At 29.1% G+C, this 15,168-nt stretch overlaps 1 protein-coding gene across 1 annotated transcript in view; it reads right to left on the bottom strand.

The window, feature by feature from the left end:
• Positions 1–15,168, bottom strand: part of LOC106457078 (disco-interacting protein 2-like) — a 117,514-nt gene that overhangs the window by 38,491 nt on the left and 63,855 nt on the right. The window contains 12 exon segments of the mRNA XM_022382894.1: positions 2,032–2,168; positions 3,415–3,554; positions 5,168–5,282; positions 5,726–5,845; positions 7,723–7,816; positions 9,597–9,661; positions 10,037–10,139; positions 11,074–11,177; positions 12,135–12,258; positions 13,409–13,519; positions 14,123–14,214; positions 14,560–14,683. Of these exon segments, the coding sequence (XP_022238602.1) occupies positions 2,032–2,168; positions 3,415–3,554; positions 5,168–5,282; positions 5,726–5,845; positions 7,723–7,816; positions 9,597–9,661; positions 10,037–10,139; positions 11,074–11,177; positions 12,135–12,258; positions 13,409–13,519; positions 14,123–14,214; positions 14,560–14,683 (1,329 nt within the window).

Here is a 15,168-nt window from a genome sequence, read left to right as displayed (position 1 = left end):
AACACACTCATGAAATGGCCCTGAAATTACATGTCTCTCATGAAATAATGCATAAACTTCTAAGGAATATGGGAAAACTCCATAAAGAAGGTGTTTGGGTGCCTCACGAACTCTCCGATGATCACCGTTTCCAATGTATAAACGTTGCTTTGTCTCTTCTGGCACATAAGGCACATGAACCACTGTCACCGGTGATGAAAAATGGATTCTCTATGCGAATATTAAATGCCAAAAACAATGGCTCAGTCCTAGACAAAAACCACTTCCGACGCCAAAACCTGGACTCCATCCACAGAAAGTGATGCTTTACATTCGGTGGAACATCAAAGGATTAATTCATTTTGAACTCCTCAATCCACAGCAAACTGTCAATGCAGAGATCTATAGTCAGCAAATGTAACATTTAAATCAAGCCCTTCATCAGAAATGCCCTTCACTCATCAATCAGAAAGGTGTTCTTCTTCTCTACGACAATGCATGTCCACGTGTGGCACGTTTGACACAACACAAGATTATGGAGTTGGGTTGGGAAGTTCTCCCCTACCCAACATATCCTCCAGATATGGCACCATCATCTTTTTCATTCGCCGCAATACCATCTTAATGGGAAAACGTATGCAAATGTGGAAGGTATTAAAGAGGATATTGACATGGTTTTTGCTTCAAAGCCAAGTGATTTCTTTAATCAGGGCATTAAGAAACTGATTGTAAGATGAAAAAACATCATCGAAAAGAATGGAGACCATTTCACTTTATAAATGTTTTGTTTCGATATACAAGTTGTTCGGGTTTTTTCATCTAAGAAAAAGTGACATTAATTTCTTGACGACCTAATATTATGGCAAACCAAGTATGATGATACAATGCGAAAAAAATCTATCAGAATACTTCTAAAGAACTAATCTACTAATTACTCTTATTTAAAAATAAAGTTTTGAGTTACAGGTACTTTCTTAATTTTAGGTTATTTCAGTGCACTGTAACTTTCATACTCATATCCATACTATAATACTTTAAATATACTGTTCTTAAAGACTCTAAGTAATTTTGTACATTTTTCAAAACACAGTTACCTTATAATATCTATGGTTACAATGTTACACCAGTAGTTGTTGTACTTGATGATGTTAGGTTAACCTGGTTAAACATTGTAACAATAGATATATATACAGTATAATATCTATGGTTACAATGTTACACCAGTAGTTGTTGTACTTGATGATGCTAGGTTAACCTGGTTAAACATTGTAACAATAGATATATATACAGTACAATATCTATAGTTACAATATTACACCAGTAGTTGTTGTACACGACGATGCTAGGTTAACCTGGTTAAACATTGTAACCATAGATATATATACAGTACAATATCTTTAGTTACAATATTACACCAGTAGTTGTTGTACAGGATGATGTTAGGTTAACCTGGTTAAACATTGTAACAATAGATATATATACAGTATAATATCTTTAGTTACAATATTACACCAGTAGTTGTTGTACACGATGATGTTAGGTTAACCTGGTTAAACATTGTAACAATAGATATATATACAGTATAATATCTATAGTTACAATATTACACCAGTGGTTGTTGTACATGATAATGCTAAGTTAACCTGGTTATACATTGTAACCATAGATATATATACAGTATAATATCTATAGTTACAATATTACACCAGTAGTTGTTGTACATGATAATGCTAGGTTAATCTGGTTAAACATTGTAACCATAGATATATATACAGTACAATATTACACTAGTAGTTGTACATGATAATGCTAGGTAAACATTGTAACCACAGATATTACACTCTGTGTATCCTACAATAAACAAATTTTAATTTTTAATAACAGGGCACTTCCTTTAATTATCTCTTCATTACAGTTACCTTATATTTTATGTAATGTCTTTAGGTTAATACTCTACCTTTTTCAATGTACAGTTATCATAAAAATATTGTTGGTAAGACTAAAGTATTCAATACACATACATATAGTAAATTATATTCTATTTCCAGTTACCTTAAATATGCTGTTCGTGAGACCCTGAAGTCCCCAGTAAGCACTCCCGGTCATTAATGAGCTTACACAGAGCTCCCCTACTTCGTCGGTTTTACAGAGATAAGGTTGATCATTTACTTTCACAACTGCTACTACAGCTATAAAAAAGAACAGAAAATTTAAAGATATTACTTAAATGCTGCTCTAGAATGTAATGATAAGATCTCCCTGATGTTTCCACATTTTCAAGTATTAAAATATAGCAACATATAAAACTAAAAGATAAATTAAGAGTACTTAATCAAAACATATGAAGATTATGTAACACACATCATGAGTTCTATCTGTAAATGATTAAATGTGTAAAAAATTATTTTTCCTAGAAAACAGCATGTTAAAAAAAAATTTCACTTGATATGTAATATTAGGGGTAAATGTTTGTCACATTATCACTGGAACAGCTTCAAATTCTTTTATAAATTATAACAAAACATTTCATGAACTATTTTTACCTAATTTAAACTGTGATAAGCTTAGATACACTGTAAATGGTGCTAATGTTCTAGACTGCAAATGGTAATTTTTACATAAAACTAAAAATTAAAATGGTAATTAATTTATTTCCACACTGAAATAAATAAATAAATTTTGGAAAAATTCCTACTAAGCTAGTGGTCACCAAACATTTTTGTTTGCAGACCAATAATAATCATTTAAAGCATATACTTTTGCTTCCGATCAATCATCTATAGTCGTAACTGGATAAAGCTTATGGTAATAGCACCCAAAAAGCTTTGGGGATATCCCATCTGTCAAGCAGAATTCAAAATGCTGAAGTTAAGTAGACCATCATATAAAGTCAAAACAAGGGTGCAGATAGTGAAAGGCAGTAGGAGGTGAGACATTGTGGTTTAAGCACTCACCTCTGGACCCTTGTTTTGATTTACCATGATGATCAACTTGTTTAACTTCAGCATTTTGGATTTTGCTTGAAAGATGCGATATTCCCAACACTTTTTGGGTGCTATTACCACAAGTTTCATCTGTTTATGACTATTGATGACTGGAAGCAAAAGTATATGCATTAAATGATTATAAATTCTTTATTTTTTAATAGTGCTGATCTAAATTGCAATAATTATAATAGATAGTCATTGAGCTATTTATCTATTTCTATATATATATATGTATGTATTTCTATATATATATATATATATATATATATATATATGTATATATATATTGGGGGGTTCTGCATACCATATTATAACACTATAGTTTAAGAAAAAATTAGCACATAATATTTGAGTATTACATATTAACAGTAACTAGAAAAGTATCCTCAACAAACTGTGCTTTTCTATGCACAATTTTGTTTTGTTCTTATATAACAAGAAAACTGACCACCAGGCATGACTAGTCCACAATCTTGTAAAGTGAGGGAAGTAAGGCTGTTTTCCTGATCCACTCGAATTACTCCATAACTTAAAGCTGACATAGACAGCACTCCTCTACCACTGGATCCAGGTCCAGTTCGACCAGGTCTAAGAATTTAAAACAAAAGTCTAACTTTAATAGAGTTGTGTTTGTCAACTACACATTGAAAAATAATAAAAACTTATTTAACTGACTAGTTAAAGAAATCACAGAAGGCAATCAAATTCACCACTATAAATCTAACTTATTTTAACCCTTAAATTACAGACTTCTTTTTATACTTGTTTTCACTACCAGTACGGGTTCACATATATCATCATATTGAACAATTTCATGTTTCTGGTTGTTACAGCACTTGGTACAAACACGTGATAAAAAATAAGAACAAAATCACTCATTTTATTACGAAAAACAGAAAGGAAAACCCAGCATTAATCTATCAAATGATGTATCATATTACGTTGTTTTTTGTACAGAGTATTTTCTTCCAGTTTAAAATTTATTCCCATGACAAGCTTAGCTGAATTTTAATGGTTCTTGTCACATAGTTAGAAAGCCAGAAAAACTGTGATAGTTATAGGATTTTGTCTGCTTTTTATGTGTTATTATTCTGTGTTCTTTAGTATATTATTTGATTAAGTTAAAATTATTTGGTGCAGTAGTATCATTAGTATAAAAAGGTAGGGTTAAGTTTTATCGACAGTAAAAAAAAGGAGGCCCAGGTAAATACTATATTTCTTGTTTTTCATGTGTATTCTTTATTTATTATTATATAAATAACTAAAATGTAAAAATAAGAAACTTTTTAAGTTATATATGGTAAAATAAATAATAAGAATAAAAAATTTTCATGAGGTACATTTGCGAGTAACTCCCAAGTAGCCCACGTTACAGCAATTCAATAAGGTAACATGAACTACACATTTGTCATGTTATTTACAACTTGTGTGGTGGGAATATTAGTTAGACATAATTCAAATGGCAGTAAAACAAAATTTAAGCAGAAACAAATAATACTGTTACAAGTTTAAAGATAATTAGGATAAACAAATGTAATTTCATGTTACAATTTGAAGTCATTATAGAAAAGGGTAATTTATATTTATTTTGACTTTTTTGTTGTTGTTTTGTGGTTATGAGACTGATTAAACTGATCAACAAAATTTTACTGAAAAAAAAATGGTTGAAATTTATTTAGGAGATTTTATAGATTATGCAAATGAAATGTGACACTTTTCAGATTAAAAAGGTATTTTTAATCTTAATGTGAAAATCACTTTGCTCTCAAGCAGTGAATTTTAACAGCATATATTCATGGAGAAAAATACTTGATTAAAAATTCTGGTTTTTTTGTGTATAAAAGACTTGTAATGTTTACTGGAAGCTTGCAAAATTTTATGACGATACACAAAACATGTTAAGAATTATAGTATGAAAACTATAAAGGTCATTTTGGGGTCACACACACAGCTGCTTCGACCGAGCCAATAGCGAGGGTGTTAAATATTTAACTTAAATTTTCACTGATCAACTTTTTTTTCAAGTTATTTTTTTTTATTATTAAAATATGGTAAATATTTAATTTTCATTTTACTAATAATCATATCTAATTTCTAAATTCCAAATGAGTAAATCGGTGATTATGGCTGAAGAAGCATTTTTGTAATTCCAACTTAATGATATGTATAAATGATATTGTATAAACAATAAAAAACTTTACCTTCTGACAGCTACAGTAAGACATTCTCCAGTAGCAGCACAAGGGCAGATGGCATCAGGCCGTAACCCTCTACTGTGGAAGACACTCATAAATTGATCACAGGATGACAAAGACCCTGGAAGATAGTGAAATAACTCATTTCAGAAACTGACATTAACCAAACATAAGTGAACCTTCCAAATCTTTTTTTTAATATGAGACACTGTTAGAACTTAAAAGCAGATTAGATCTTCAAACTAAAATTAACAGGATGACAAAGACCCTGGAAGATAGTGAAATAACTCATTTCAGAAACTGACATTAACCAAACATAAGTGAACCTTCCAAATCTTTTTTTTAATATGAGGCACTGTTAAAACTTAAAAGCAGATTAGATCTTCAAACTAAAATTAACAGTCTTTTTATTCAAAGTTGAGTACATATTCAAATACATAACTTACGAACAATATTTGTAAAAAGTGACTGACATTTTAAGTCTTATGATCTCACTTGTAAGGATTAGACCCATCAGCCACAAATGATGTTAAGATACATTTGCCCTTCTGTGATACAACTTACATGGATTAGATCCATCAGCCACAAGCAACATCCTTAAAGAACTCAGGTTAACATCTTTATGATCCTTCGAAGCTAGTAAACCCCAGTGTAAATCACGAGATTTACATATAGCAGAAGTAGCTAAAAAAAAGTAGTGAAGGAATGGGAATATTAAACATCTGGAAACATATACTCTTAATACTTATAATGAAAATGTAATCAGAGGCTGATCTAACACACCTTGTACAAAAAACAACACACTCTTAAGAAAAGCACAAAATTACAGTTGAATAAATTTCAGGATGTAATACCATCTATCAAGGAAGGCTGGGAAAAAGTGTGATAAATGGCGGATTTTGAAGGATTAAATATTTTTTCTGTGAATTTTTATACAAATTAGGATATTAAAACGTAACTTTCACAAATTACAATCTTTATAACAGCTCATGTTAGCTATATCAACAAAAATATTTATCAGTTACTCATACAATTTCTTTTATAACCTACTTCTATGAAAAATGGTCTTTTTGGAATGAAATCCACAATAAACACCTTTTACAAGTTTTATACTTCATATTTTAATAATTTGGCTTATGAATGTTTTTCTTGAAATTAGGAATGAAATTAAAGAAGAAATTTGAGAGATAGCATAATTTAACTATCAAGCATGGACTGATGCAAAATTAAACCACTGAATTAAAAATATTACAGAAATATAACATATAGACATTCTTTCACACATTTAATAAATATACTTCCGAATTGATATTTATTCAAAAAACAACCATTTTTTTAAATTTATACATAAAAAAAATTAACTTTGAACTTGGGATTGATATAGCATGCTCTGAAGCAATATCTTGATTTTTCTCAGCATAAAGCACTCAAAGTCCCCAAAGAGGAATGTTCAAACAGTTAAAAAAAGTTAATTTGGCCTTATAGCTTCAATACAAGTGTAGATTTATTCATTTAAGAAAATCACTTCAGCTGTCATGGTGAAATGTAATTGCTTATACTTCAGCTTTGAAAAGTCAAACGCTAGTGATCTACACATGTACTGAAAGACTTTTTCTGTTCTCAACTTTAAAAGCCACTATGGTTTCCAGTTCAGTGGAGATTCGTGCAAGGATCAAAACAAAGTGATAAAAGCTTAGCTTGATGATATGTTGCTGGAAGAAAAGACGTTTGTGAACAGCTTCAACCAATATTACAGTCGTGATTTTTTTAAGTTGTGAAAAGCTTGTTTTATGCTTTTTTAGTTTGAGTTATGATGTTGCAGTATAACAGGAAATGTTTTCCATGAAGGTAGTTTTAACTAAGTTATTTTGCACTCAACTGTATCATGTGTCATTCTGTCAACATGGTTGCTGTGTTAGGTTGTATTTACATTAGTCCTTACTGGCTTATGTAACTGCTTGAATGGGCAAAGAAAATCATTGAACGAAAATGTACAAAATATATATATAAATATACAAATATAAAACAGATTTAAAATTTACTACATATATTAAATGAAACCTTCTGATTAACAACATAAAAAATTCAACTTGCTTGTATTTCTCGTTTGATGAGAAAGTATTTTTTTACTGTATTCAAATCAAAACAAATAAAAACTTACAGGAAAGTAAGAAAACATAAAAACCAATACTCTAAAATACTGATAAGCATTTTTAATTTTCTTTAAAACAAATATTAAAAAATCTTTTAAAATCTTTAAACTTTACACATTCATATAAATATCAAACATCAAATAATATTTTATTCACAAAAACTGTATAATCTGTAGAAAGTTCTTCTGAAGTTTCTAAATATTTTATCCAGTAATGATTTTTTTTGTAATGCAAAAAACAAACCACACAACAAGTGCTTTAAATTGACACATGCAGGCATGTGAGAATTAATGTCCTAACTGAACATATAAGCCAAAATTTTAAACACTTCAAAAGCATTGTTTTAAAGGCAATTAATTTGAGAGACTTGTGACTGAAGGATAAAACATTTAAGATTGATATACCAACCTTTGAATTTTGTTATCATTAACATCCATGAAGCTGGATTAATTTTCATAAGTGAATACGGAATAAAGATGACATGCATGCCATTGAAGACACTCTGCAAAATAAAAGAATGCATATATTAAAATAAAACCTTTACTCAAAAGTACCTTTTGCACTTTCAGAAAATTGAATTCATCTAGTAGTACAAGATACACTGTAGCTTTATGGTGATTATTAATAATGTATTCATTAAAAAAATAGCTTCAAATAAATGCTACCATATTTGTACTGTACTTAACCCTTTCCAGTCCGGGCATACCAGAGAAAATGTGCGACATGAGGTTTTTTTGAAAATTGTGATGTATCTCCCAAAATTAAATTATAACTGAAATGTTGAGATAAAAAATTTTCTTTTGATTTTTAAGTTTTATTAACAATTGCTTTGGATGAATTAATTAAAAATATATAAAAAATCTAGCCTAATTGTCATTTTTGGCCCCCAGTTGGAATTTTTATTCATATGGTGGAAATCATTAAATTTTCTTCCTGGGGAAAAACTTATCAATAGACAAAATAAAGCTGGAAATGCATAGACTTTCACTAATTTTGAAGCTTATTTTCAGCTAAAATACTTTAAAAACAGTGAATTTTTTTAAATTGGTAATATCAAGAACTATAAAATTCAACTATTTTGTTTCTGAAGTTATCACATAAAACCTGAGATTATTTTCTTTTTTACAATCTATATCTATTTGTTGTAAAGTTTCTTCCTTATATATCAAAAATAGAATTTAAAAGATTGATATAACACCTCAAAGTTGACTGGATGCATTTGTAGGTGGTACAGGAGTTTTGCTGTCATTTAGTTATGGTATTCTGTTATTTGTAAGCCACAGAAAAGTATTAAATTAACTTAATTAGTTTCCCTGCGTGTTTATTTATTTTATTAAAGTAATTATCTTGGCAGTTAATTTTTTATATACAATAAACAAGCAATGTTAAAATCATATTTTCACTCATTCATAAAACAAGTTAATTCCATATTTTTAACACATTACATACATTATTTTAGGTATGCCATAAATACGTTTTATGTATAAAACAGTGAGATAAATACTATCTACTTACATTAGTTTAATACTTTATATGATTTTTTATTGAAACATTTCTCTCAACAAAGTTTCTCTCATTAGGCCTAATAATTGTAAATGTACCCATGCAAACAATTATATCAGTAATTACGCAATGTACGCATAACAGCTTAATAAATGGCTAAGTTACATGGTGAGTTTGATTGTATTAAAATCATAAGCTGACCAAGAAAATCACATTTATGTTTCAAAAGGTGTTTTGGATTTCATGTAATGTATCTGAAATGTGTGTTTCAAAATTGGTGACTTGAAAGAGTTATTAATACTTATTTATAAAATTATAAACTTGTCAAAACACTCTATACTGGCTTTTAGTATTAAATGGACTACAATTTAAAAACATTTCGTCTTCAAAATTACTCAATGCAGCTGACCACTGTCAAGGAGAATGTAAACATTTGTTATAAAAAAAATTTTTTTTTAAATTCTCATTTAAATATACTAGATGAATATATGACTATTTCAAGATTTCAATTTACTGCATAATTCCCTTGAGGAAAAATAATTTTAATAATAAAAGAGTCTATAACAAAATGAAACAATCTTTGGTAACAAATACAAAAAAATGTAAATCTACAAAACACAACCTTTGAACTGTAATATATACATATACACAGACGTGTACAAACTACAAATGGATAATTACAATAATTTCGTGAAAACTATTATCTTTGTTCTACTGAATTTTCTTTTTCACAACTAATGCTAAATCCACAAAAATAGCAAAGAGATCAAAATACTTACGGTATGAATGCTATGCCATAGCCCAACCTCTCTTTTGAAGTCTAAAACACAAACCATCACCTCTCCTATAATAATGTTAAATAAAACATTTTTTAAATACAATACCAGATATTCTAAAAACATAAGACATCATTCTTAAAAGGTAAATGTAGCTTTCAAATCTACAAACTCACTGTAACAAAATACTGTCCTTTGGATGTTTCTGTTGCATTTATCCATAACAGTAAACTATAGCATTCTTTATTTTACAACACTATACACACTTAATCCAAATTCACTGACAAAAACGGAAATTAACAAAGTCCAAAACAGATTTTAAAAAATTAACAAAGTCTTCAAAAACGATCTACAAGTTACTCATCTATTTAGAAGCAAATACTGTATTTTTAGAAAAATCAAAGAAATAACATTAATAACAAAAGTGTTATTACTCCACGTACCTTCAGTATAATTACAAGCTGCTGTCAGAGCTCGGCAATGGTTTGCCAAAGCTGACCTAGTTATTGTTACACCTTTCATCGAGCCATCTTTGTCAATAGTGTACAGGAAGTAAACAAATGAAAATCAACTAAAACTAAACTCAAGACATATATAACATTCTGTAATTATATAAAATTATTTGAGATGATTGTTTTCACTCCAACACTTGCAACGCTGACCTAGTTATTGTTACACCTTTTACTGAGCCATCTTTGTCAATAAGTGTACCAGAAACAAACAAATGAAAATAAACTAAAACTAAAATCAAAACATATGTAACATTCTGTAATTATATAAAACTACTTCAGATGGGTGTTTTCACTCCAACAACTAAAACATCTCACAAGTTCCTACTGTTAACACAAAGAAAATTTTTAACTTCATACATGATTGAAAAGCACAAAAATATTCTATCCACATCTAACATACAAACAAGAACAACTCACACTAACTTTTAAATACAATCTAAGTATTAGAGACATTTAAGTCTTTTTAAAAGTATAATATAGAAAAAAGTTACACAAAATATACAATGTGAAACTAACATTTTAATATTATTTAAGTGTTTCTAAATCCAATTTTAGTTTTAAGTATAGGTAAAGACAATTCAAAACACTGAGATGTTGTCTTCATGAAAAAACATCAAAGACCTAACCTTTCAAAAAATTAAGATCATTAATACTTTTTTTAAGTGTAGCCTTTTATACAAATAACAGTCAATAGGTACTCTATGAATAATGCTAAAAAGGACAAAAACTTAATAAAAATGTTTTTAATTTTTTGCACCAAACTATGTAGTGGTCCATTTCTAAAAAATGTTAAAATCATAACTACATATGAAGCTAAGTGTCAAGAATTCTCAATCAGCAATTTAACAGATACATGACTGGACCAAAATACAATTAAAACTCAGCAAATTGTGTCATAAAAATAAAGTTCTTATTCTTAAAATCTTAATCGGAAAATACTATCTACTAGTAAAGACCTCCCCACACACCTCTATATAAGCAGCAGCCTCTTCTGTTAACCTAGGGGGAGGCATCCAGTCTTTTGGGGGTCTGCTTAGATGTTCCGTGATGAACCAGTAAAGTCTTGGCCACCCTACCAATTAGTAAATTGCATTATCATTACACTACTTATTTTTTTTATTAAATCTTAATCAGTTCACTTAGGTTGAATCTATGTATTCTTAACTATATGGTACCTCTTCCAGTGTAAGTAGTATTAATCCATTCAGCTATTTTTAAAATGCACAACAATAAAATAGGTGTTGGTGTACATTTGAAAATAACAGCTTGATATAAATTCATATCAATCTGTTACTGAAAGTACATATAAACCATAATAATTACAAAAACAACGGGTCAATCACTAACAAAAATTGTCTGATAAGATATATTCCATATTATCTTGGTTATATAAATAAGCTCAATTTTCAAACACTGCTATACATCTTGAATACAGGTTTGTTGACTACATCAGTCACCAAGGAGATGGATGTGCATTACTCTAATGATCTAAAATAACATTAAAAATACTTGTACCTGAAATTAATAAAATTCTTAATATTCTTCACTTTGGAAGAAAAGTTTCTATGGAATTGTAAAAAAGACAAAATAATTGTTCTAATATAGATTTATCACATACAATACTATCATCATGACTTATTACATATGGGTAACCATTACAGGCAAAATAATATATGTGAAGTAGCAACAATTTTCATCATCAAATACAAAAGTAACAAACATTTTTCTAAATTACAAAAGCATATGTCTCTGACAAACTGCCCTATTAAATATAGATATCAAATGAATAATTCAGTATAAGATTATGGCTAATGAAAACTATACTTAATTGCACATATACTGATATAACAAACTATCTCTTATAAACTAAAATACAGTTTAATTTATAGGGTGAAATTTTATCTATCAAACATACTAATATGCATCAAATGAACAGTAATTTGTTTATTAAAAAATCTTTTACAAGAACAAATTTTGATTGAATAATTTGGTTTACACGAGATTTCCACTAAACCACACAAATACTAACCTTTGAATGTATGGATTTCTCCTGTCGCAGTCTTGGGCAGTCCTTTATAGCAGGCTTCAGAAGTTAGGGCAAAACTCACTCCACAATTACCTAACAAGAACCCGATCTGTTGAGAATCTGCATCCTGAAGAGAAGATAAACCATGTTCATTTATGTTATGCAAAGTATAACAAAAAAGAAATTCTGTTTCAGAACAATAATCTTAATATGAAATACTAAAAAGAATAAAAAAAACAAGACATCAGTATTTACACAGCAAGTAACCAAATTCAATTTAAGGGTCTGGGGATATATGTAACCTCTTAATTCACACACACAAAAATTAACTGTACTCCAGGAAAGAAATTATACCATTAAATTTCTAAGATGATAAAGCATGGTCATTCATTGCATTGTAAATATGAAAAATAATTTTATTCAAGGCTCCTTTCTCCACATGATCTACAGCAGAATGACAATTATTTGATGAAGATTTTTCACACATCTCTAAACATTCAAATTAAATTTGATTGTTTCTTACTGTCATTTTTTAAATGTATGTATATAAAATTCAACATCTGAAGAATACACACACACACATCAAAATGCTACAATGTGTGGTCCATGGACAATATTCTACAAAATATTTTCAACAAAGATGTTGTCATGCATATAGATACTGCATAAAACACCTCTCAGACTTAAGAACTAATAATGTGACAGTGTAATCCATAACTAAAACTACGGGTCAGTAACTTTCTATCAAAAGACTTATACTATCTAAAACTATACTATTAAAAATTTAAAATAAATGAACAATATCGCTTTTATATATTTAATTAAATCTATCTCTACATCACAGAATAAAAACAGACATTATTAACACATTATGATTGCAGTATTAAATTTATACAACAGTCCATTAATGTAAAAACAAATATCAAAAAAGAACCGTTTACCACATCCAACTTTTTTGACAACTTTCATGCAGGAAACAATTTAATGCTCAATTGAGTGTACAGTTTTAACAAGAATAATTCTGATGCCTTGAAATAATTCTCAATTTCAGAATATATATATATATATATTTCTTTTTATTTTACAGAATTCTCTGCAATTTCTTAAACACTTGCTGTACTACAATAAACACTCATTAATCACAATGTACTGATACTACAAGTAAGCATCATGAATGAGAATCTAAAGATTCAATATGACCTTGTTAAAACCACAAATAAATGATAATATTAAAGCTGTCTAGCATTTTACTGTTTGAATAAAACATCACTACTTACCCTTCTTGTGAGAGGGACCTCAATGGGCACTGGAATTACACCTGCAGTGAGGCATCCATGGAAAGCACACATGAATGAAACTGGATCATTGTTAGGATAGACAAGTGCAACCTGTAGATTAGAACAGACATACATACTTCATTTTCATATTCAGTTTGAGCATTAACAATGGTTTTTAAAAACAATAAGACATCTGTTTGATGTAAATAGTAATAACTCTTTTGTCATAAATAGTACCAACTACAACTTTAACCACACAACACACACAAATACAAATGATGATGTAGGTTTAAACAAGGGTGAGATTTCATTTTCAGAAGCTAATTTGGTGTAACTAAATCACATACACAGCACAAGCAGGAATACATTACAATTTAAAGTTGAAACATGTTTATCCTAATGAAAATAATTTGGCCAAGACGTTGACCACCTAATTTTTTTTCAACATTAAGGTGATTTAACCATTTTTGTGTGTGTTCAAGAAAATTCATGAAGACTATGTTTTTGGTTCCTCTTCAAACAATATATCCTACTTCTAAAAGTATACACATATGTAACAGGTATATTGCAAATATAGGTATCCCAGCAGAAACAATGTGATGTTGTTTTTTTTTCAAAACTAACTCTAATGTACTATTTCAAAGTAAGCATTAAAGATATCACGAACTAGCATGTAAAAATGTTCAATAATCATATTAACTGGAAAAAACGTACTCGATCTCCTGGTTTGATTCCGAGTTCTCCTTTTGGTCCTGCTTTGTTCAAAATATTATACGCTATTTTGTGTGTACGACTTAGCAATTTTCCTGGGGGAAAAAAAGAAAAAGTCAAAAATATGAATCAAACAACTGCAAAACAAAAATATTAAAAAGGCTTCCATTCAGTAATTTTCCTGAAACTAACACTAATCTAGTGTTTTAGAATGAAAAATATAAGCTTTTAACATGACGAATTATTTTTCCACAAAAAGAAAGATAACTTTTATGTTTAATTAAGTTCTCCTTAATTTGCATAACACAAGAATCCTCACAATAAAATCTCTGTAAACCAAGATACCATGAATCTTTCCTTTGTCACCAAGCTACACATTTATTATTAATAAATTGAAAATAACAATTAGCTTTTTCAAGAAACTTTTAAATGTTACTTACCATATGTAAGAGGATTCCCAATTTTCCCATTCGTATCTAAAACAGTAACAACTGGGGCTTTGAAAGTAGCTGACCCATACCTCTGGATAGCTGCTTCTAAATTCTTGGGAAGACCAGAAGGCACCTAGAATTGGAGTGACAGATTAGCAATTTGAAATTTTGTTTTTAAGATAAACACCAGAAAGTACCACAAATACAATACAGAACATCAGTGTGATTTATTACTGATGACTGTACTAAAATACATTAATATGTATCAGAAATCTTAATTTTCAGTATAATCATATGAAGACTATGTTAAATACCTATCAATATCAAACTCAACAGAGTGCTCTGACTATGCAATAATATAGATATTTGTGTAGACAATTTCATCACTCACTTTTGATCAATGTTTACAATGCCAACTATGAACACATTTTTGTCACCAAAAGATGTTCCCATAGGAGTATGAATATGCATAAGCTTCACTAATAAGTTATTAATGTTTACTCTCAAAGCTTCCACTACTGCTTAAATGTAACTCGTGTACAGCCTATTACTTTACTCATCAATATGAGTATCGCATATTTAAAACCTTCACCACTATTAACTAAACTTTACTCATCA

The sequence above is a fragment of the Limulus polyphemus genome, unplaced genomic scaffold (assembly GCF_000517525.1).
Source record: "Limulus polyphemus unplaced genomic scaffold, Limulus_polyphemus-2.1.2 Scaffold289, whole genome shotgun sequence".
In the NCBI taxonomy this organism is placed as follows: domain Eukaryota; kingdom Metazoa; phylum Arthropoda; class Merostomata; order Xiphosura; family Limulidae; genus Limulus; species Limulus polyphemus.
Note: the sequence above shows the minus strand (reverse complement) of the source record. Positions and strands in the feature narration are given on the sequence as shown.